Source organism: Hyla sarda, chromosome 1, assembly GCF_029499605.1.
Source record: "Hyla sarda isolate aHylSar1 chromosome 1, aHylSar1.hap1, whole genome shotgun sequence".
NCBI classification, from domain to species: domain Eukaryota; kingdom Metazoa; phylum Chordata; class Amphibia; order Anura; family Hylidae; genus Hyla; species Hyla sarda.
In genome coordinates, this window is record NC_079189.1 from 243,647,675 (window position 1) to 243,672,987 (window position 25,313).

At 44.1% G+C, this 25,313-nt stretch overlaps 1 protein-coding gene across 1 annotated transcript in view; it reads right to left on the minus strand.

Moving 5' to 3' along the window:
• The window catches only part of B4GALT1 (beta-1,4-galactosyltransferase 1), a 149,596-nt gene that overhangs the window by 77,866 nt on the left and 46,417 nt on the right, over positions 1-25,313 (minus strand). Inside the window, exon 2 of the mRNA XM_056569826.1 lies at positions 9,178-9,413. Coding sequence (XP_056425801.1) covers positions 9,178-9,413 — 236 coding nt within the window. The remainder of the gene's footprint in view (positions 1-9,177; positions 9,414-25,313) is intronic.

A 25,313-nucleotide genomic window follows, 5' to 3' on the forward strand; every position in this document is an offset into this window, starting at 1 on the left:
CATAAAATGTGGCGCAACCAAAAAAATATTATATGTGTGCGGAAATTACAAAGAAAACTGCAATTTTGCTAATTATGGAAGGTTTTGTTTTCACTCTGTACAATTTACAGTAAAAATTACATGTGTTCTTTATTCTGTGGGTCAGTACGATCCCCATGGCTTAAAAAACTTTTTAACCAAATTAGTATGTTTAAAATCCCTCTATTTTGACGACCTATAACTTTTTTCATTTTTCCGTATAGGCGGCGGTATGAGGGATAATTTTTGTACTTTTGAGCTGTACTTTTATTGATACCACAAATGTGTATATAATACTTATAAATTTTGTATTCATTTTATATGAATAGGACTGAAGGCGTATGGGTATGCCTGTGGGAATTCCAGTCGGGAACAGGACTGGGATGCCTGCTGAAATCATTCAGCAGGCATCCCGGCACATCGCCGAGGGGGGTCTTGAGACCCCCACATGTTGGCGATCACCGGAAATCGCGAGTTAAATCAGACCGGCGATTTTCGGTGATTCCGGTTCCCGCCGCACGCCAGGCGGGGATCGGAGCAGGATGCTTGCTGAAATCATTCAGAAAGCATCCAGGCAAAGTGCCGAGGGGGTATCTTGAGGATCCCCCATATCAGTGATCGGCGGTAAATACTAAGCAGCGATCTGCGGCGATTTCGGATTATCTGGGTCACGTGTGACCCGATGACCCGGATAAGAATGATGATCGGTGGTGTAATATACACCACCATTCATCATCCGTAGAGTACTGGGAGGTGGCAGTGTTGCCACCCCCCAGTACAGCTGTGATTGGGCAGCCATAGTGGCCCTCCTAGCTATAAAGAGTGGTCCTCCACTGTTAGCTAAAGCCCACCCGCCGCTGATCAGTTCCGTAGTACTGATCAGCGTTTTTTTGTGGTGAAGGCGCTTTTTTGGGGGTGTTTTTCAGCACAATTTTTCGTGCTGAAAACGCTCCCCTCGGCTTATACTCGAGTGAACTCTCCGCCTGTCAATCCCTTCTCAGTGGTCTTCAACCTGCGGACCTCCAGATGTTGCAAAACTACAACTCCCAGCGTGTCCGGACAGCCATCATCCCTGTGCGTCGTCGTCAAGGCAACGACACTAGTCCGGGCCCGAAGCACAGAGAAGAGCCCCCCCCCCCCCCCGGTGAAAATGGACAGCCCGCAACGACTAACCATCCCCACCGGACGGTCCCTGCAGCATAGATGGCCCGGACCTGCTCACCCTAACTTCCCGCCAAGGGGAGGAGAGTACAAAACAAAAGGGGGGGGGGGAGGCTGGATGATGATGATGATGAAGGCCGCAGTGGTCTTCAACCTGCGGACCTCCAGAGGTTTCAAAACTACAACTCCCAGTATGCCTGGAGTTGTAGTTCTGCAACATCTGGAGGTCCGCAGGTTGAAGACCACTGATGAAGGGATTGACGGGCGGTGATGATGAAGGGGGGGGGGGGGGGATGATGACGAAGGCCCGCAGTGGTCTTTAACCTGCGGACCTCCAGAGGTTTCAAAAGTACAACTCCCATCATGGCTGTCCGGGCATGCTGGGAGTTGTAGTTTTGCAACATCTGGAGGTCCACAGGTTGAAGGCCACTGATGAAGGGATTGGATTGACAGGCGGTGATGATGAAGGGGGGGGGGGGGGGGGGGGGGAGATGATGACGAAGGCCGCAGTGGTCTTTACCCTGCGGACCTCCAGAGGTTTCAAAACTACAACTCCCAGTATGCCTGGAGTTGTAGTTCTGCAACATCTGGAGGTCCGCAGGTTGAAGACCACTGATGAAGGGATTGACGGGCGGTGATGATGAAGGGGGGGGGGGATGATGACGAAGGCCGCAGTGGTCTTTAACCTGCGGACCTCCAGAGGTTTCAAAAGTACAACTCCCATCATGGCTGTCCGGGCATGCTGGGAGTTGTAGTTTTGCAACATCTGGAGGTCCACAGGTTGAAGGCCACTGATGAAGGGATTGACAGGCAGTGATGATGAAGGGGGGGGGGGGGGGGAGATGATGACGAAGGCCGCAGTGGTCTTTACCCTGCGGACCTCCAGAGGTTTCAAAACTACAACTCCCAGCATGCCTGGACAGCCGATGGCTGTGCCTTACTTGCCTTTGACTCTGAAAGCGCCACAGAAGACGAGGAAGACCCCACCTTCCTTATTTCCTCATCATCTTCTGATGAGCCACCAAGGCCCCCAGCCAAGTTTACTTACTGGTGCCCCATACCAGTGAACTTGTCCGGACTCAGCCAGCGGACCACGAGCCCATGATTCCTGAGTTTGTTGGCGACTGAGGAATCAAGAATGACATCGTCGGGTTCACTGAAATGGACTATTTCAGTTTTTTTTTTCTTCAGTGACGACTTGGTCAATTTGATGGTTGACGAGCCGAACCTGTACACCCAACAGTTTGTCTATGCAAACCCGGGCTCATTTTTAGCTTGACCCAATTAGTGGTACCCAGTCAATGCAGCCGAAATGAGGACCTTTTGGGGCCTCGTGCTGCATATGAGTTTAGTTAAAAAACCCAGTGTCAGGCAATACTGGAATGGGGACATCCTCTACCAGACCCCGCTCTACAGTATGGCCATGGCACATCCTCGGTTCAAGGCCATTTGGAAAGGTTTGCATTATTCTGATAATGCAGCATGTCCACAAATCTCCAACCCTTCCCCCGTGTATGACCGCCTGTAAAAAATCAGGCTGGTCATCCATCACTTCGGGGCCAAATTTTGGAAGGCCTATGTCCCTGGGCGGGAGGTCGCTATTGATGAGTCTCTCATCAGCTTTAAGGGGAGACTCAGCTTTCGGCAATACATCTCAAGCGAGCCAAGGACATCCCAAGGACATGAATTGTGCTCACCACAATTCATGGGAACGGCAGCACCCCTGTCCCTGTGCAAGGTACCACGGGACCAGTCCTCAAGGTCGATTGTATTCTGGACTACAATCGGTATATGGGGGGAGTTGATCTTTCTGATCAAGTCCTCAAGCCATATGATGCCATGCTGAAAACACGGACATTGCACAAAAAAGTTGTGGTCTACTTGGTACAGGTTGCTATGTATAACTCTTTTGTACTGTCCCAGTACGCTGGCAACACAGGGACATTCCTGCAGTTTCAAGAAGAAGTTCTAAAGGCCCTCATTTTTGGTGGCCACCAAGGAACGGGTAATAGCACATCTGGAACTGTGGGCCCACGGATAGTCCCTGGCCAACACTTTCCCCAACACTGGAGGTCCCCAACACTGGAAAGAAGGAACGATCCCAGAAAAATGCAGAGCGTGACACAGGAGGGGGATTCGGAAGGACACCACCACTCAGTGTGACACCTGCCCCGATCATCCGGGCCTCTGCATTAAGGATTGCTTCAGGGAGTATCACACTTCCATGGAGCACTACATTTTTAATCCTTTTCCCTAATTTTAATTCCCCAGAATTATACTCCAATGTACCAGTCCAGAGTACATCGTCTTCCAAATTTTAAAACCAAAACACCCCCCCCCCCCAAAAAAAAATTTAACTCTTTCCAAATACCCCTGATAATATATTTTTTCCCCCCCAAAAATGGGTCATGGGACACAAAGTCAACAGCATTGGGGGTTTGCAGTTGCCTCAAATGTGCAGCGCTCCCTCCCCACCTGAGCGGGTGCGCATTTGAGGTAACACGTTAGGGACGGCCACACACATCACATTGCATTCCCAGAATGATGATTCAGAGTATAGGGTTTGGGGTGGGCATCATTTTTACTTTCGGCTATACTCTGGGTCATCATTCTGGGAATTGGCATATCAGTATTTAAATTGCAATTTTCATTCCCCCCCCCCCCCCCCCCCCCCCCATAGTACACTTCATCCATTCCTGGAAAATAAATTTAGGGAACTAAATCTCCACTTCCCCCCTATACACCTTCCCTAGGGGGGGGTGTACTGTTTGTAATAGGCTCACATGTGGGTGTTCCTTTCTTATATTTTCCTCTGAATGTATGTAACTGTTAGGATGATTGACAAGCCAGGAGCCTGCACAGAACCTTGCTTGTCCCGCCCTCACTTCCTGTACTTGGTCTCCTCATAGAGATATACAGGCAATGACTGCAGGGAAAGCATTTTTCACCCTAAAATATATAATTTTTTTAATCAATGTATATTACAAATATACATATAATGGTATTATCTACATTGTATCAAAAGTTTTTGTTAATGACAGGTACACTTTAAGCCCTACAAATTGGTCCTCCAAGTTGGATCCTCCATAGATTGGACTTGTTTTTGTAGTACCTCATAAATGAAAACAATAGAAAAATACCAGAAATGGTGATTTTATGTTACATTACATACAAAAAAAAAAAAAAAAAAAAAAAAGAAATAAAATGAAATAAAAAGGCAACAAAAAAAAGGCACATTGCCCCCAAAATGGTACCGATTTTTTTTTTTTTTTTATTAACGCTCACACAGCACCACAAAAAAAATATACAAATTATCCACTGGGCATGTAAGCAAGGGGGATTGTTAGAAAGTGTGTGTGCTAGTGCTTGGCAACAGAAGTGTGCGTTTGTGTGCGGTTGGGGTGGGCCACCAAACAGTAATTCTTTATTTTATTTTAAGGGGTACAGATGGAAGACTGAGCAGTAAGATTAAGCTCCATTTACAGTTAACTGTCTCACATCCAACCACAGATTGTGAACAGGGAAAAACAGATGGGACACATATAGAAGAATTTACTTATATGTCCACTTAAAATATAGGATAGTTAATTTAACCCTTAACTACCCCCATTTGTGAGGGTCAGAGTTTTTGATTAAAGTCCCATGCAAATCAATGGGAAATGTATGTTCTCACATAACTTCTGTACGGCTGAAGATATTTCAATACCTAGTACACATATTACAGGTCGGGATATGAGGACGGGATGGGAGGTCAAGATAGGAGGACGGGATAGGAGGTCAAGAAAGGAGGACGGGATGGTCGAGATAGGAGGTAGAGTTAGGAGGTAGAGATAGGAGGTGGAGATACGAGGACGGGATAGGAGGACGGGATAGGAGGACGGGATAGGAGGACAGGAGGACGGGATAGGAGGACGGGATATGGGGTTGAGATATGACAACAATATACGGGGATGGGATTTGAAGTCAAAAGCTTCCTCCTCTGTTGATTTTCCTCCCCAACAAGGATGAGGAAGGAAAAACCGGGCAACGCCGGGTACACAGCTAGTGTTTTATATAAGACAAAATAAAAATAAAAACTAAGGGATTGCTAAGACTGCACTTTTAAAACAGGACCAGGATAACAAATCTAGCCCTGATCTAGATACACCATACCTTGTGTGCAGAGTAGAGGGGAGGCCAGTGGGGAACAAAAAGGGAGCACGCAGGCTGTTGTATGTCTTCAGGTCACATACTTTTGTTATCACTTGCCCTATCGATTAGAAAACATGTTGCAGAATGTAGTACTTGCTTGTTTCTATTTTCTTCTTCTTCAGAACATAACACAATGCACATGTGAGGTCTGCGCTCTATTCACAGTCTCATCACTGAGCTCAGCGATGTTTAAAGACCCCACCGAGAAGAAATGGAGCACTGGCCTTGAATGCACTGTGTGCTTTCTTCACCCCAGGGCCCATTTCTGCAATCATTCTTGTGTATTTTGGGCCATTAGAACCACAGATGAAGATGAAGTAGTAATAGAAATGGACACATAATGTACAGTATTTGGGTCAGACGTGATATCTAGTTTGCATCTATTGTCTTTTTTCCAGTCATATGTGTTTTAATTGGCTTTCTGTAGTCTCTATAAATGCAATTTGTATTTTTTATCTACATTATAAACCTATATTTCTGCTGGACCCTCATTATCATAGCTTTGTGTCTCATGACCGCAACTGTAGAGATGAAAATACTACTGTCACGATGCCGGCTGGCAGGTAGTGGATCCTCTGTGCCAGAGAGGGATTGGCGTGGACCGTGCTAGTGGATCGGTTCTAAGTCACTACTGGTTTTCACCAGAGCCCGCCGCAAAGCGGGATGGTCTTGCTGCGGCGGTAGTGACCAGGTCGTATCCACTAGCAACGGCTCAACCTCTCTGACTGCTGAAGATAGGCGCGGTACAAGGGAGTAGACAGAAGCAAGGTCGGACGTAGCAGAAGGTCGGGGCAGGCAGCAAGGATCGTAGTCGGGGGCAACGGCAGGAGGTCTGGAACACAGGCTAGGAACACACAAGGAAACGCTTTCACTGGCACAATGGCAACAAGATCCGGCGAGGGAGTGAAGGGGAAGTGAGGTATAAATAGGGAGTGCACAGGTGAACACACTAATTGGAACCACTGCGCCAATCAGCGGCGCAGTGGCCCTTTAAATCGCAGAGACCCGGCGCGCGCGCGCCCTAGGGAGCGGGGCCGCGCGCGCCGGGACAGGACAGACGGAGAGCGAGTCAGGTACGGGAGCCGGGATGCGCATCGCGAGCGGGCGCCACCCGCATCGCGAATCGCATCCCGGCTGGAGACGGTATCGCAGCGCACCGGGTCAGTGGAGCTGCCCGGAGCGCTGCGGTAGCGAGAGTGAAGCGAGCGCTCCGGGGAGGAGCGGGGACCCGGAGCGCTCGGCGTAACAACTACAGATTAAAGCTACAGTTCGCCTACACCAACCTATAGCTTGAAATACCCTTTAATAAGAGCCAAACCCACTCTGGCCCATCTTGGCAGGATCAGCTGGACATCTAACATGTATGGGCACCTTCTAACTTCAAGATTTGCCATTTGGATTTCAATATATGGCATTGTTGTGTTTTCAGTGGGGATAAGCGTCTTGCAGCTGCTTACCCCCTTAAAGGACATCTGCAGTGCTGGGCAAAAAAACTTTTTTTTTACCGCATTTAATAGGTCTTTGAAAGACCTTTCCAACGATGTCTCCCCCATCAAAATTGGCCCAGTCTTTCTCCCGTTATCAGCACACAAATTACGGAGGAGAAGTGAAAGTAAATCTACATCTCCCATCATGCCTTGTGCTTACTTCCTGTAAGCTGCTGCCCTCCCCCTGTTCTATCCCCCCGAGCAAATTATTATATTGTAATGCCCACATCTCCCTCCCCTATGCATACACCCTCCCCTTCTGCTCATCTCCCCCTCCCCATGCTGGCTCCTGTCCAGTGATGAAGCAGCTGCCTCCGTGCTCACTGTAGTGTGGGCACTGGAGAGTGGATAGTGAAAGTAAAAATGGTTTAAAAAAAACATAATTGTTTGTCTATAAAACTGTCCTGATATTGGTCCCTCCATCTTTTTCACAACTACAACTCCAAGCATGCCCAGTTATTTTATATGCTGTTCGGGCATGCTGGGAATTCCAGTGGTGCCTCCAGCTGTTGCAAGACTACAAATCCCAGCATGCCCTGTCAGCTTTCTGCTGTATGTGCATGCTTGGAGTTGCAGAGGTGACTCCAGCTGTTGTAAGACTATACATCCAAGCATGCCGTGACAGCTTTCTGCTGTTTGAGTGTATAAAGGAGTTGTAGTTCACCAACACCTCTATTGTATCTCTGTAGTCTCCTGGGTGTTGTAGTTCATCAACACCTCTATTGTATCTCTGTAGTCTCCTGGGAGTTGTAGTTCATCAACACCTATATTGTATCTCTGTAGTCTCCTGGGAGTTGTAGTTCACCAACACCTATATTGTATCTCTGTAGTCTCCTGGGAGTTGTAGTTCACCAACACCTATATTGTATCTCTGTAGTCTCCTGGCTGGGAGTTGTAGTTCACCAACACCTGTATTGTATCTCTGTAGTTTCCTGGGGGTTGTAGTTCACCAACACCTCTATAGTATCTCTGTAATCTCCTGGGAGTTGTAGTTCATACACCAGTGTTTCCCAACCAGGGTGCCTCCAGATGTTGCAAAACTACTACTCCCAGCATTCCCTGGTTGGGAAACACTGGCATACACACACACATAACAGGGACTACAACTCCCAGCATGTGTCATTCAGTAGTCCCCCGTCCCCCCCCCTCACACACAGAATCAGTATGATATTTATTCCCTGTAGTCTATACACCACCAGCGCCTGCAGTGTAATATGTCTCCTTCACACACACACGTCCTCCCCTCCCCCCGCTCTGTGTTTCCCCCGTGAAAACTTGAAACCTCCCCGTGATAAGTGAGGTCCTGTGTAGACAGAGCAGGGGAGGGGGGAGGAGCTGTGGACGTCCTCATTCTCCCCCTGCTTGAATCTTACAGATAGGGGCGTTTCTGAGGATGAGCCTATGGCTGCCTCCGAAAGCACCCGCTCATGCATATGCATAAGAGGGAGGACCTGACAGAGGCTAGGGGGGAGCACAAACACTGCTGGGAGGAAGAGATCTCCGTCCCCAAGATGGCGGCTGCAATGTAATGAATAGGGGACGGACGCAGGACTACTGGGCTATGCTGGCAACTCTAATATCTCAGAAACGGCTGCATATAGGTAAATAGGACTAATTGACTGAATTGTATAACTTTTGTTTGGGGAACATTTGGGCAGGGATTTTTGACCACTACAGTTGTCCTTTAAACCCATTCAGAACACGTATATGCTCAGCTAAAACATGCATACAAGTGTGTGGGGAAAGGGGGGGGGGGGGGGGGATTTAGCAGACTGCTAAAGTGTATAACCAGCTTTACCAACATTAAAGGGGTATTCTGGAGGCATACATTTCCTAAATCTCCCCAATATATTAGTCTAGGTTGAATAAAGGCATACCGATGGTCCTGAACTTTCCAATCCAATATTTCATTGTGCTTGTGGTCCCTCTCTGTATATTACTCAAGCGAGATAGTGGGGTGTCTGCTAGCAGCGGCCACATGGCCCTCCTAAGCTGCCTATGTACTAAATATCCGTGAACTCTATGTTCTAATCTCTTACAAAGCGTGTTTATACTACACAGCACTTTACAGGATATGGCCTATGTACATTCCTGAAGCTTTGACAGGGCAAAAAAGCAAACCCCAGATGCAAGGACTAATGCAAGTTCCCATGGCAAGCTATTCTAAAAATGGGACTGATTGCGAACTAGACATAGGCTCAGCATTTCTAGATATCTGGACGCTAAAGTAAGCCAAGTTTCTGCATATTAAAAAATATTTCTCTTTATACAAGGCAGCTAGTAGCATTAAAAAACTAAACGTAAAAAACACCCACATTACCTGATTTATGACATAGACACCGTAATCAAGTTGCTGCCGCTGCAAAATGGGGTGCAGGTAGTGTAGCCAGTACTTGAGATGTTCATCCCGGTTTCTAAATGGTATAATAAAGGCTACTTTCTGCAGTGCCTTGCAGTTCTTTGGCTTGTATCGACCACCTTCCATCACATTTGGGTTGGTCCTTCTCACTTCTTCCAGATCCACAGATATTGAAAACTCTATCCTTAGAGGGCCCACTAAAATGGAAAGTCATATTTGTTATTTACAATCTGTATCTTACTTTTAACAACAAATTTAATGAACAACTTCATGTAAAGACCATAAATTAACATTAAAAAAAATTATTTTTTTTGTTTAAAAGCTTGAAACAAAAATAATTTTGCAAGTTGTTTTGACTAAGTCCCCTTTCCCACTGCCGGTATGCTCCGGCAAATTCGACCGTTAAAACTCCCTCTTTTTAGTTTATTTTTTGCATTTTGCCAGCCGTAATTTTGCTGGAGCATACCGGCAAATAATGGCTCCCGATGGACCCCACTGTATTCAATGGCAGTTGTTATTTTAGAGAGAAAAAAATGGAGAAAAAGACGGTGCAAGCACTGGCTCTTCAATAACGGGCTTCACACTGACGGAGACAGCCGGCAGAGACAGACCTCTGCCTGGGGGAATCTCTCGAAGATTCTATTTATTTTGCTGGATTTAAAGGGCTACTCCACTGGAAAATATGTTTCTTAATCAACTGGTGCCAGAAAGTTAAACAGATTTGTAAATTACTTCTACTAAAAAATCTTAAGCCTTCCAGTACTTATCAGCTGCTGTATGCTCCACAGGAAGTTTATTTATTTTTGAATTTCCTTTCTGCCTGACCATAGTGCTCTCTGCTGACACCTCTGTTCATATCAATGAACTGTCCAGAGCAGGATAGGTTTTCTATTGGGATTTGCTCCTACTCTGGACAGTTCCTAAAATGGACAGAGGTGTCAGCAGAGAGCACTGTGGTCAGACAGAAAATAAATGTAAAAAGTAAAGAACTTCCTCTGCAGTATAAAGCAGCTGATAAGTACTGAAAGGATTAATATTTTTTAATAGAAGTAATTTACAAATCTGTTAAACCTTCTGGCACCAGGGGATTTAAAAAAAAAAAAAAAAAAAAAACGTTTTCCAGTGGAGTACCCCTTTAGCCAGTCAAAAAAGTGCTGCAAGTTATATTTTTCTGTCCAGTTTTGTCCTGCTAAATAAATGGACACCAGACGGAAACCAGACACTGATGTACAAAGTCAATGGGATCTCTGAGGATTCATTGGTGCCCATTGTGCTCTGAAGGTATCTGTGACTGAGGGCCCAAAGAGATTCTCAGACAGAAATGAAAATATAGCCTAATAAGAAAAGCTCTCAAAAACAAAATCTGTTTATTAACCTATTGTTCTGTACAATTTAAACTTCAATTTTCTTCTGACTTCATAAAAGGAATCTTATCCCCGGTCAGAAAGCAAGGTGTACTGATCTGCAGTTATTTGCAGTTCATTGTTGTACCGCATAGGTCGTTTTCCAAAGAGTATGTCGACCATTACACAATATGCCAACATTTATTTATCAATACTTAATACATGAACTGAATATTTACATGACTGATCGGGGCAGCAGATAAAATAAAATGACTAAGGCCGGGTTCATACAAAAAATCTTGGTTGGAGTTGTCGGAGAATTGTCTTGGTTGGAATTTCTGGAGATCCTGAGTGTGGTAAGTGCCAACATCGATCGGTGCTAGGACAGCATGGACTGCATTTTATTTGACTTCCTGTGCCCACAGTTCCTATGCCCTGCCTGTAAGTAGAGTTCCTGTAATAAGCTGCCTCTACTGCCTGTAATCATCATTACTGTCAGCGGCAGATAAAGCAAAACACCACCCCCTCCCTGTATCTAGCACTGACACTGACATCTAATGTATATGAGACCACAGCAGGATCACCAGTAATAGGAACCCAAGTATCAGGCAAATGCATTCAGATGATGAAGACTACTTGGTAGCAGCAGGTAGAGGAGAGAAGAGCATGACATATCTGGATTGTGATGATTTACAAAGATGTCATTAGCCATCCCAATGACAGGAATCATTTAAGAGTCCGATTTATAGCCCCTGTCCATATGCCCCATTAGGTCATATGCACAGGATTCCTTACCTAGGACCTTCCCCTCTATGAGCTCTCATTCTGGCAGACTTGAGTGGTCCTTGAATTACAGGACTGCAGTGCATCTGAATTGGCCACTGCAGGGAAATGGCTTTTTCCAGCAAAATCTGCTCTTTGGGCCGCATTAAAAACTTACTAAGCAATTTTCCCCAAGGAAGTGTTGTCTTTTTCATTGTTCTAGTTTGTCATTGGAGCAAAGAGAAAACCAGCAATGGCGAATGCACTGCATGCTGGACACCAATGGCTCTGACGGAATCTGGCTATAAGGAACAGACATAAAGATTAAAAAAAATAGATTTATTTCAAATCAGAGTTGCTGCAAATCCAGTGTTTCTAAAGCAAAATCTGCAAAAGCAAGTTTTATTGCCGATACTTACATCCCCATTAAAGTCCACAGGGAAAATCAGCGGTATATCTGCAACGTATACACAGTATTAAATCGGCTGTATATCTGCAACGTATACACAGCATTAATCTGAGGTATATCTGCAACGTATACACAGCATTAATCTGAGGTATATCTGCAACGTATACACAGCATTAATCTGCGGTATATCTGCAACATATACACAGCATTAATCTGCGGTATATCTGCAACGTATACACAGCATTAATCTGCGGTATATATCTGCAACGTATACACAGCATTAATCTGCGGTATATATCTGCAACGTATACACAGCATTAATCTGCGGTATATCTGCAACGTATACACAGCATTAATCGGCTGTATATCTGCAACGTATACACAGCATTAATCTGCAGTATATCTGCAACGTATACACAGCATTAATCTGCGGTATATCTGCAACGTATACACAGCATTAATCTGCAGTATATCTGCAACGTATACACAGCATTAATCGGCGGTATATCTGCAACGTATACACGGCATTAATCTGCGGTATATCTGCAACGTATACACAGCATTAATCTGCAGTATATCTGCAACGTATACACAGCATTAATCTGCGGTATATCTGCAACGTATACACAGCATCTCTAAATGCGGGTCTTTTAAATGTGACATTGATGTCTATGGCAAATGGATGAACCTTTACTGTCATCCGTTTGCCCCCAGTTCATACTATCGGTTATTACTTCTGAGCATGCTCAGAAGAAATTAAATCAGCAGACTACTGCAGTGTTGTGGGACTACTACTACTCACATCATGGAACAGACTCCTTTCCATAATGGGAGTAGTAGTTCCCCCAGCTGCACGAGTCTGTGGGTGGCTGGGGAGACTACATTAGTGCTTGTACTACACCCCCATCATGGAACAGAGTCTGTTCCATGTTGGGGGTAGTAGTACAGGGGCTGAGGGATTGATCGCACTGGGTCTCACTTCTGAGACCCGATGCGATCAGAAGTTATTAGCCAGGGGAGCAGGCGGCATGGTCCGCAACCCTGTGATGTAGATCGTGTGTGTTGTACTTTCATTTTCAAATACCCCGCCGGGAGCTCTGAATGACCGGTACCGGGAGGCCATTCTGGGCTCCCGTCGGGGTATTTAAAAATGAATGTAAAAAACACACACAATCTACATCGCAGGGTTGCGGAGCATGCCGCCCGCTCCCCTGGTTAATAACTTCCAATCGCATCAGGTCTCAGAAGTGAGACCCAGTGCAATCAATCCCTCAGCCCCATGTACTACTACCCCCAACATGGAACAGACATTGTCCCATGATGGGGGTAGTAGTACAAGCACTAATCTAGCCTCCCAGCCGTCTGAAGACTCCCGCAGCCAGGGAACTACCACTCCTATCATGGAAAGAAGTCTGTTCTATGATGTGAGTAGTAGTAGTAGTAATCCCAGCTGCAGGAGTCTGTAGACTGCTGATATTTATCGGTATCTGTTTGCTGATGCAAACAGATACCAATAAATAGCATGCTATTGCATCAGTTTGCATCCATTCGTAGAATGGTCCGTTTAGGAGGCAATGAAGGACAAAATCTAGATGGGGCACAACGGCCGTGTGAACCTAGCCTTAGTGCTAAACAAAGTCACAAAAAAAAGCCATTAACACTTGTTGGTGGTTTACTCAGTAGCAACAGATTTTTTTCTATACTGCACTAAGCAACTCAAAGTTGATGACAAGTGAAACAGTTAAGAGTAACCAAGAAGCAAAATGTTCAATGGGGAGAGTTTATCATTTGTTTAATACAGTTTTTTGGTGGTAAAAAGTCACAAATATTTGCACAATTCATTTTGACTGTGGCTTTTTTCAGTATTTATTTGTTGCAGAATTTATTAACTGCTAATTTTTGAGCAACCTCTCACCAGCCTAAACCACACTTAAAACTTGTCTACATCAAAGCTACTTTGTTATTTATGAAGAACGTGTACCTCTTTGATAAATGTGTACATTTCCCCCCAATGTATTTAGTAAGCAGTCAATGATGATGATTATTTTAGTGCCTAGTTATGTGACAATGCCTGAATTTATGTCAGTTATGTAAGTGAAGCAAGCACTTCCTGCTCACAGGAAGATAGTAAATGTAATCATTTCCTGTAAGAAAGTAAGGGTGGGGAGGACCGGGCTGACACAATGGGGGGGATTTATCAAAGTTGTCTATTTTCCGGATCAATATAGACCAAACTCCAGAGCGTTAGGCCGGTCTATTGGCCGCCTAATTTATCAAAAGTCGTTCGGCTCTTGATAAATTCTGCGCAAACTTTGGGATCTACAGTTTAGACTGTAATTACACCTGCTTTAGTATAGTCTGACATCTCAGCGTACTTTCGCCCGATGCAAATTTTCGCCGAAAAGTCGCTATTGATGAATTCAGCAACAATGCATTTTTCCGTCTAAAATAGCCTAGAATGCTTCATGTTCTCAAAATCCAGCAAAAAAGTCTCACGTATTTAGACTGCGACTTTCTGTGTGACAATTTTAGACGGGATAAACCAATCTAAATCCTTCGATAAATCTCCCCTAATGTACTTAGTAGTACAGGATTTTTTCCACGTATATAGTGCAGCATAGGTTTTTATTAGGGAATAATGTAGAGGCTTTTGTATATGCCTTCTGATTACCTGTTTTAGCTGATGTGGCAGGCATGGATTTCCAGACAATTGTAAATGCAATGAGATTGGGTTTAATTATTGTACCTGCTTATTTAATCAGACTGCTAGTGCTGGTGGCCACCCAGGTGAACTCAGACTTTTACTGCATTTTGGCAGTTTTTAAGGCGATTTGCACAATTCCCCCCCAGGAAAATCACAACAAGACACACAATGTCACACACACACATGTATAGAACTACTATATATCACAATCTCATAAAAATAGCAGATGGAGTGTGGAGGGAGGGATCTGAGAGCTAGTAGCAGTGGATCTGGTGATGATTCCAGCCTGTAGCTCACAGGAAGTCAGTTGACCCAGAACTGTCACCCTGTTCTGACATTTAAATGGACACTGTCATGAAATAAAAAAATTGATATGTTGTAGTACTTAAAGGGGTATTCCAGACCAAAACTTTTTTTATATATATCAACTGGCTCCGGAAAGTTAAACAGATTTGTAAATTACTAGCTGTGCAGTTCCTATTGGGATATTTTCCCATCATGCACAGCTCCCGGGACGTGACATCATCATTGAGCAGTTAGACAGAAAACTTCAGAAGCTAATAACTATTGGAAGGATTAAGATTTTTTAATAGAAGTAATTTACTATATATGTTCTCCGGTGTTCCTGCCGACTACCTGTCCTCCTGTGTTCTACGATTTATGCTCAACGGAATAAAGTAACCTGTGCACGTTGATCGGGTGAGTGCGGTCTCTTTCTACATTGTTCCGATTCTGTCAAGCGATATGTGCCTTCCACACCAGCACCCCGACACAGCACACACTGTCTAGTCTCCATCTATGCCTGGTATAGCGGATACCACATCACTCAGTATATTGCCTTCACCTGCATAGCAGTGCCGGACTTGTACTTTCTCTACCTGCTCATAATTTACAAATCTGTTTAACTTTCTGGAGCCAGTTGATATATAAAAAAAAGTTTTTGCCTGGAATACCCCCTTTAAGTACTACAACATATCTCTAATATAGTTTCATTAAAAAAGGTGATTTTAAACCAGTTTAAAATCACTTTTAAATTCGGCCACTAGGGGTCGCCCTCCTAGTGGCCGAATGCATTCGGCAGTGACGTCACTACAGAATTTCGTCTCATTTGAGCCTGGCAAATGAGTCGAAATTCAGTCACTGCGGTGCTCGCTCCCGCCTGTCAAACAGGCGAGAGCGAGCACAGTGAAATCCAGGGCTGCGCATTGGCTCCCTGGACTCACACACTGGCCGCCTCCATGCTGCATATTCTCCCTGCAGCAGGGAGGCACGTGGCTCTTACCTCTCCTTACAGCCGCGGCTCCAGTGGGGATACGACTCCTCCTCACTGCTCCTCGCAGCTGTGTCCTGTCATTACCGGGGGGAGCGCGTTATACGAAGAGGGGGGCGCCATTTACAGGAGGGCCCATCACACACTGAGCAACAAGCGTGTGCCCGGCTTCCTGTCATGCTCCTACACTCTGGTAACTCTCTCTATGGTTCTGGTGGACTTTCAATTCTCCAGAAACATAGAGACAGTTTCCAGAGTGTACGGGCATGACAGGAAGCCGGGCATACACTTGTTGCTTGCTACGGACCCCCGCTCATGGTCACAGGTGAGGGGGGGTGGGGGGATATTGGTCGGAGGCTGGGTGTCTTCCAACACAGGGTGCCTCCAGTTGTTTCACCACTACAACTCCCAGCATGCCCTGACAGCAAATAGATGTCAGGGCATGCTCGGAGTTGTAGTGGTGAAAATGCTGGAGGCACCCTGTCAGGAGAACTGAGGGCGGAAGCCGGCCCCCAGCAGGCATCAGTGACGTGGTGCCTGCTGGGGAAGTCTGCCTGGTAGTGAGCACACTACCAGGCAGACAAAATGCCATTTTTAAGATAATAAAAAAAAAAATAAAGGAGGGGGTTAGGGATAGATGGGCAATAGGCAGAGACAGAAAAAAAAAAAAAAAAAGAGGATCGTGGGAGCTACCCTTTAAGCACTGGAAGGTTTGGATAGTCAAACTGGTCATCACATGACCAAGTTACTGTAATAAAATGTGTAGATGCAGTGGTGTTGGAACAAATGGCGCAGTAAGAAAAGTGATATGGGTAAGAGAAGGAATATGGTGAAAAAAGACAGAATGCTTCTTTAAGAAAACACTTTTACTTAGGGCATACAATAATGATATCAGAAGAGTGAGACACAGATGACCCTTTTAAACCCATTTGTACTATTATAGGGGTTGTATCAGTACATTCAGCTGTTTGTCTCCATGGCTTTAAAACAGTCCAACATGCCTGATCCTTACATCCAATCTGCTGCAGGGGGGAGAGTTGAAAGGCCCTAACACACCGTAGATCACGGACTCATTCTGTGTTTTGTTGTGGTTTCACAATACATAGCAGTTTTGGGTGACAAATTCTGGACTAGCATACTCTCTGAACTATCTGATCAGACATCATGTGATTTTTTAAAGTTGTCCTATCAATAACAAAATAAACAATGAAATGTTGCAGTCTTCATAAGTGCTGACAAGGATGCTACATCACACTGGAGAAGCCTTCCCCTTTACAGCCTTTTTGCTCAACGCAGCAGTTGTGCGCACAGCATTCTGTGGCAGATTTTTCTAACAACTGTCTGTGTCTTTATATGGCTAAATAGGTTTATTAATGCACTTGCACTTAAGACATTACGTTTTACAATATTCTGCACTGTTTTTATGTCTGCATTTATAGAATATAAAAATATATGTACACAACAATGCAGAAGGACAAATAATAAAATACAATAAAAGTATTGTAAAAAAAAATAAAAGTGCACAAACGTTGATTCCTGCCCATAACATTTACAACATGTTATCAGTATGCAAACATGTGGTAAAGCATGAAATGCTTGTTAAATAAACATTCCAATGATTTAGATGCTAGATAACCGGCAAGTAACAATAACGCATGAAGGTCAGACGTGTCCCCCCATACATCTACATACCTCACATATTAAGATGGTAAATAATTCACAGAATTAGGTTAGATCCATACAGCAATAAGTTACCTGAACCAAAAACATAGCAAAGAATAATCAAAGTGGGGTCCAAAAATTTTGCAAAGTGAGAACAACAGGATACAATTCTAATAAAAAAAATTTAGTTCCTGCAGCTATACACAATATTCAAACATGTGTCAAATGTTAGGCATTCTCCTTTAGGGCATGTTCACACTGAGCAAATCAAGAGGAATTCATGCTGAAAAATTTCCGTGCCGAAAAAAGAATTTTCTATTCGCGCGGAAATGGGGGGTGAAAGAAGTGAAGGGTTTTTCAGCCATTTCCGCGTGAATTCCGCACAAATTCCATGCAAAAACGATGTCGGACAGAATTTTTTTTTACCATTGACTTCTATTGGATTCTGCTTGCGGATTCCGCTTGAAGAATGAACATGTTCTTTCTTCAATCGGAACGGAATTCAGCGTCGAAATTACGCTAGCAGAATTTCCGATGTGTGAACAGGACAGCGGAAATAACATTAAAGTCATTGGGCAGAGGAGATGTGCATTAATTTAAAGCGGAGAATTCAAGAGGAATTACTCGAGTAAATTCCTCTTGAAATACTCAGTGTGAACGCACCCTTAGGGTACGTTTACACACTGGTAACTAGCAGCCAGTTTCCCACTGAGAGTTACGCTACCATTCATTTAAACATGTCTGCTGGCAGTCTGCAAATCTGACACTGTTTAACAACTATACAACTAAATAGTTGTGTTACGGTAAACCCACTGCTAGTTACCAGCGTGTGAACTTACCTGTAAAAGGGGAACTCCGCTACATAACATTTTATGCCCTATCCACAAGATAGGGGATAAATGTCTGATTGCGGGGGTCCCAGCGGTCAGACCTCCCCGCGATCAGACAATTATCCCCTATCTTGTGGATTGGGCAAAAAATGTTATGTAGCGGAGTTCCTACCTGGGGCCCTGGTGTTCTGCACATTTGGTTAGAAGATCTCAGGGGGTCCCAGTGGTCAAGCCTCTAGTAGGAATCAGTAGTCCCGGGCTGTAATCACACCTACTAAGGCTCGATTAACAATGCGACACAGCCAAGGTCACTGCTCTGCTCCCTAAACTCTTGTGCTAGCTCAAAAGCAACATTATTCCCAGGATATTACTGCTTCTGGGCCTGCTTGAGAGTTCAGTTAAAAGCAGTGATGTCGGCCATGCTCAAACTATCAATCAAGCCTGAGTAGATGGGATCAAAGCCTGGGATGCGGTGACTACTTTGTGGTGATGACTACACCTTAGGCTTATTAGCATACGGCACAAAACACTTAAAACTTCCTTAGTGAACTACAGCAAATGTGAAGGAGGACATCTGAACATGGTGGAAAACCTTATTTTACCCTATATAACATGGTGTCACCAGTTCTATAGAGTGAAATCTGACCTCTGGATGCATTTCTGGATCGTTTCTCTCTGTGCCCCCTATATGTTGTATTACCATAGTCAAAATAGGGAATGAATAAAAAAAGATGGCCTTACAAATTCAGACGTACACTTCAACATGCAGTTTCACATAAATTTTTTATAATATAAATACTATTATCTTTTTGAAAAAGTGTCTTTAGGGCGTGTTTAAAACGGTGGATGTTGGGTATCTGATGTTTTGGGGTATTGCATTCCGAAACAACCAGATATGATCTTTATCTAGCATACCGCTTTACTTCCATAAAAACAAGGTGATAAGCCAAATAAATGCAATCCACACATTACATTTTCTGCAGTAAGCATCCATTGTGTACATCTGGCTGGTATTGATTCTGTTATAAATGTATAGGATTTTTACAATACCAAATCAGATATATGTGATATTCTTTTCTACATCGTACATTTGCAAAAAATGCCCATGAATCCAGTGTATCTGGTTGCCAAACTGGTTCTAAGGCTGCTTTCACACTATAAAAATTCATCTGTTACAAACGTCCGTCAGAAAACCCATGTTAAACGGCCGTTAAACAATCCCATTCAAGTCTATGGGATTTTTTTATTATCCGTTATGAACTGTTATAGCCTGTCATGAATAACGGCCGTTAATTGTGACAGGAGAAATAACGGGACATGCACAAATTTTTCGCCCATGACAAGAAACGGGTAAATTAACGGCTGTTATTTTTAACACTGAAATTTATGGCAAACAGATGAGCCTTTATGTCATCCGTTTGCACCTGAACAGACTTGTTTCCATGATGGGAGTAGTAATTCCCCGGCTGCTGGAGTCTGCAGACAGCTGGGGAGGCTACATTAGTGTATGTACTACTACCCCCATCATGGAACAGTGTCTGTTCCATGATGGGGGTTGTAGTACAGGGGCTTAGGGATTGATTGCACCGGGTTTCACTTCTGAGACCCGATGTGATCAGAAGTTATTAAACAGGGGAGCGGGCGGCATTGTCCACAACCCTGCAATATATCATGTGCTTTAATTTTCATTTTTAAATCCCCCATGGGGAGCCCTGAATGGCCGCTACTGAGGAGCCATTCAGGGCTCTCAGCGGGAGATTTAAAAATTAACATTGTGAGTAGCAGGGGGCCATATCTATATTAAAAGCGCTTTGGGGGGGCAAGATATATAGCGCTGCAGGGGGGGCAGACATATAGCCTATATATCTAGCCCCCCAGCGCATTTATACTATGCTCCCTGCAGTGCATTAATAAATATATACCCCCCGCCAGCGCATGTATAAATATATACCCCCCGCAATGCATGTATAATGTACCCTCACAGCGCAGCCATCTATATACTTAGGTCACTGCTGCCGCTGTGGGGGGCAGATAACGCTATATGTCTGCACCCCCCAGCACATCTATATACATATACAGCTGCCGGCGCTATGACTGAAAAGTATTTCTATTAGCAGCGCAAAGTGCTAATAGAAATACTTTTCATTCATAGCACTGCAGGGGTATATGTATATAGATGTGCTGGGGGGAAGACATATAGCGTTATCTCCCCCCCCCAGCGCTTCTATATACATATGACGGCGCTAGGCTATGTATGAAAAGTATCTATCATGCTGTTAGAATGCTTTTCACATATAGCGCTGCGGTGACCTATGTATATAGATGGCTGCGCTGCGGAGGGTATATTATACTTGAGCTGCGTGGGGCACATTATACTTGCACTGCGGGGGGCACATTATACATGCGATGCGGGGGGGTATATATTTATTAATGGGCCGGCGGGGGTGTATATATGTGCTGCAGGGAGCATATTATAAATACGCTGGGGGGCTAGATATATAGGCTATATGTCTTTCCCCCCCCACTGCAGCGCTATACATCTTGCCCCCCCAAAGCGCTTTTAATATGGATATGCCCCCCTGCAACTCACAATGTTCATTTTTAAATCTCCTGCTGAGAGCCCTGAATGGCTTCTCAGTACCGGCCACTCAGGGCTCCCCGCAGGGGATTTAAAAATGAAAGTTAAAAGACACGATACAACGCAGGGTTGCGGCCCATGCCGCCCGCTCCCCTGCTTAATAACATTTGATCGCAAGTGAAACCCGGTGTGATCAATCCCTCAGCCCCTGTACTCCAACCCCCATCATGGAACAGACTGTTCCATAACGGGGGTAGTAGTACAAACACTAATGTAGCCTCCCCAGCTGTCTACAGACTCCTGCAGCCAGGGAATTACTACTCCCATCATGGAAACAAGTCTGTTCCATGATGGGAGTAGTAGTAGTCCTGGCTGTGGGAGTCTGTAGGCAGAGGTGTTACGGCCATACATGAGGGATGTTATAACGGGTCATAACGGATAAATATTTCTTCTTCTGTTGGCATCCGTTATTATACATCTGTTTTCACACAGAAAACGGACATTTAATAACGAATGAATGCTCATAGTGTGAAAGCAGCCTAAGACAGCAGAATTGCATAAACATTTGGTAGCTTTTGTTTATACTTAGTACCGCAACATTCTTGCTGGAATACTTACCTTGGTTTCCACTCCAAAGATATATTAGAACTGGTTACTAGCCAAATCAAGACAGGTTGCTAGCTATACAATGAGAAGAGGAAATGTGATACAAACACTTGGGATCTGTTAAACACTTCTGTAATTCTAGAGAAAGGATACCACCCAGATGATGTCACCTCTCTACAGCACAGTGCACACCGCAACCCCAAACTGTTGTGAAAGGCAGATACTGTATATTCTTCACTGTAAGTCACCAACTTGTACAGGTAAACAGCCAGAAGTAGCGGTGCAGGAACCCATGCTTTACATGCTCTACTATTACCCACCACCAGGAACATAACAGTTAACAGTGTGCCTTTGTCGTATACTCCCTTAAATGGTTCATGTCATTTCAAGGCTAGAAAGCTAAAAAAAAAAAAGACAAAAGCAGACAGACCCTGCGAGGGTATAGTAAGTGTTATGACACATCCAAGTGCTGGATTTTGAGATTAGGGTAAGTTCACGTATAAAATTACACTTCCCCTGTGGTATACATTTGCAAATCCGACAAAACAGTATGTTGATGTATACGGTGGTGTACCTGCACCCGCTCCATTAAGTTCAATGGATTGGATGTAGTCCAGTAGTGACAATGTTTGGTTCATATCTAAGCGTATCTGAGTTCACATCATGATTGTGCCATTCATAGCATACATACTTTGTTAACCCCTTAAGGACCCAGCCCAAATATATCTTAAGGACTCGGCCATTTTTTTAACATCTGACCACTGTCACTTTAAGCATTAATAACTCTGGGATGCTTTTACCTTTCATTCTGATTCAGAGACTGTTTTTTGTGACATATTCTACTTTATGTTAGCGGTAAAATTTTGTCGATACTTATATCATTTCTTGGTGAAAAATTCCAAAATTTGATGAAAAAATTGAAGATCTCTGCTTATAAGGAAAATGAATATTCCAAATAAATTATATACTGATTCACATATACAATATGTCTACTTTATGTTTGCATCATAAAGTTGCCATGTTTTTACTTTTGAAAGACATCAGAGGGCTTCAAAGTTCAGCAGCAATTTTCCAATCTTTCACAAAAATTTCAAAATCAGATTTTTTCAGGGACCAATTCTGCTTTGAAGTGGATTTGAGGGGCCTTCTTATTAGAAATACCCCATAAATGACACCATTATAAAAACTGCACCCCTCAAAGTATTCAAAATGACATTCAAAAGGTTTGTTAACCCTTTAGGTGTTTCACAGGAATAGCAGCAAGTTGAAGGAGAAAATTCAAAATCTTCATTTTTTACACTCGCATGTTCTTGTAAACCCAGTTTTTGCATTATTACAAGTGGTAAAAAGAGAAATTTTCTTAAAATGTGTAACCCAATTTCTCTCGAGTAAGGAAATACCTCATATATGTATGTAAAGTGTTCGGTGGGCGCAGTAGAGAGCTCTTAAGGGAAGGAGCGACAGTGGGATTTTGGAGAGTGAGTTTTTCTGAAATGGTTTTTGGGGGGCATGTCACCTTTAGGAAGCCCCTATGGTGACAGAACAGCAAAAAAAACAACAAAACACATGGCATACCATTTTGGAAACTAGACCCCTTGAGGAACGTAACAAGGAATAAAGTGAGCCTTAATACCCCACAGGGGTTTTACCACTTTTGCATATGTAAACATTTTTTATATTTTTTTCACTAAAATGTGTGTTTTCCCCCAAATTTCACATTTTTGCAAGGGTTAATAGCAGAAAATACCCACCAAAATTTGTAACCCCATCTCTTCTGAGTATGGAGGTACCCCATAAGTTGACCTGTAGTGCACTACAGGCGAACTACAATGCTCAGAAGAGAAGGAGTCATATTTGGCTTTTTGAGAGCAAATTTTGCTCGGGGAGCATGTCGCATTTAGGAAGCCTCTATGGTGCCAGAACAGCAAAAAAAAAACACATGGCATACCATTTTGGGAACTAGACCCCTTGAAGAACGTAACAAGGAATAAAGTGAGCCTTAATACCCCACAGGGGTTTCACGACTTTTGCATATGTAAAAACATTTTTTTATTTTTTTCACAAAAATGTGTTTCCCCCCAAATTTCACATTTTTGCAAGGGTTAATAGCAGAAAATACCCCCCAAAATTTGTAACCCCATCTCTTCTGAGTACCCCATAAGTGGACGTCAAATGCACTGCAGGAGCGCTACAATGCTCAGAAGAGAAGGAGTCACATTTGCTAATTTTGCTGAATTTGGGGGGGGGGGGGGCATGTTGCATTTACTGCCAGAAAAGCAAATAAAAAATTAAATTTGTAAATACATTTTTTTGGAAAAAGGACATACCTCATATCTGGGCATCAGACGGATCTCAGGGTGCACACTGGTCACGGAGGAACAGGAGGGCAGTCAGGGGCCTTGAGCTTCTGCCTATGGAGCCAGAACAGTGGGACCCCCCCCCTCAAGGGGCATTATATGGGGTACACTAATAACTAACAAGGGGTACAGTGGAACATAAAAGGATAAAACAGGTTATATTCCTAGAATGATGACCAAGAGCATAGCCAAAACTAAAAAATATGCCCACCCCAAACCCTATGCTCTGAATCATCATTCTGGGAATGTGATGTGTGTGGCCGTCCCTAACCTGTTGCCTCAAATGCGCACCCGCTCAGGTGGAGAGAGCACTGCCCATTTGATGCAACATAAAAAGTCCCCGATGATAGTGACTCAGTGACCCATGACCCAGAGAAAGAAAATACCCCCAGAGATTTTTTTTTTTTTTATGAGAGTTTTTTGGGCAATTTAGTGGTTTTATGGGGTTAAAACTTGGAATGTACTCTGGACTTGGTACATTGGGGTCAAATTATGGAAAATTAAAATGAAAAGGGAAAATTTTGTACTGTATGGAAGTGTGATACTCCATTAAGCAGTTTTTAATGCAGAGGCCCGGATGATCGGGGCAAGTGTCACACTGAGTGGTGGTGTCCTTCCGAATCCCCCTCCTGTTACACACTCTGCATCTTTTCTGGGATCGTCCCTTCTTTCCAGTGTGGGGGACCTCACCTGGAAAGTGTTGGCCTGGGACGATCCTGGCACCTATAACTTCAGTTCCTTGGGAAGTCCGGCCTGCTCTTTCCTGGTCAGCAAAGATCAGGACCTTTAGGAGTTCTTCTTGGAACTGAAGGTATGTCCCTGTGTTGCCAGCGTTCTGGTACAGTACAAAAGAGTTGTACATGGCAACCTGTACCAAGTAGACTGCAACTTTCTTGTACCATACACATGTTTTCCGCATGGCGTTATATGGCTTCAGGATTTGATCAGAAAGATCAACTCCCCCCATATACCAATTGTAGTCCAGAATACAATCGGGCTTGAGGACCGTTGTTGTGGTACCTCGCACAGGGACAGGTGAGCTGCCGTTACCATGAATAGTGGTCAGCATAAGGACACCCCTCTTATCCTTATACTTGACCAGCAACAGGTTTTCATGGGTTAGGGCACGGGACTCACCCTTGGGCATAGGTGTCTGAACAAAATTTAGAGGGAGGCCTCTCTGATTCTTCCGCACGGTCCCACAAGCGTACGTCGATCTGGCGGAAAGGGATGTGAAGAGAGGGATGCTGGTATAAAAGTTGTCCACGTACACGTGGTAACCCTTATTCAGCAATGGGTACATAAGGTCCCAAACGATTTTCCCGCTAACACCCAGAGTGGGGGGAACAATCTGGGGGTTCAATACGGGAATCTCGTCCCTCATACACCCTAAACTTGAGAGTGCACCCGGAGGTACTCTCACAAAGTTTATATAGCTTCACGCCATATCACGCCCGCTTCGAGGGAATATACTAGCGGATGAGTCTCCCCTTAACCCCTTAAGGACCGGGGGTTTTTCCGTTTTTGCATTTTCGTTTTTTGCTCCTTGCCTTTAAAAAATCATAACTCTTTCAAT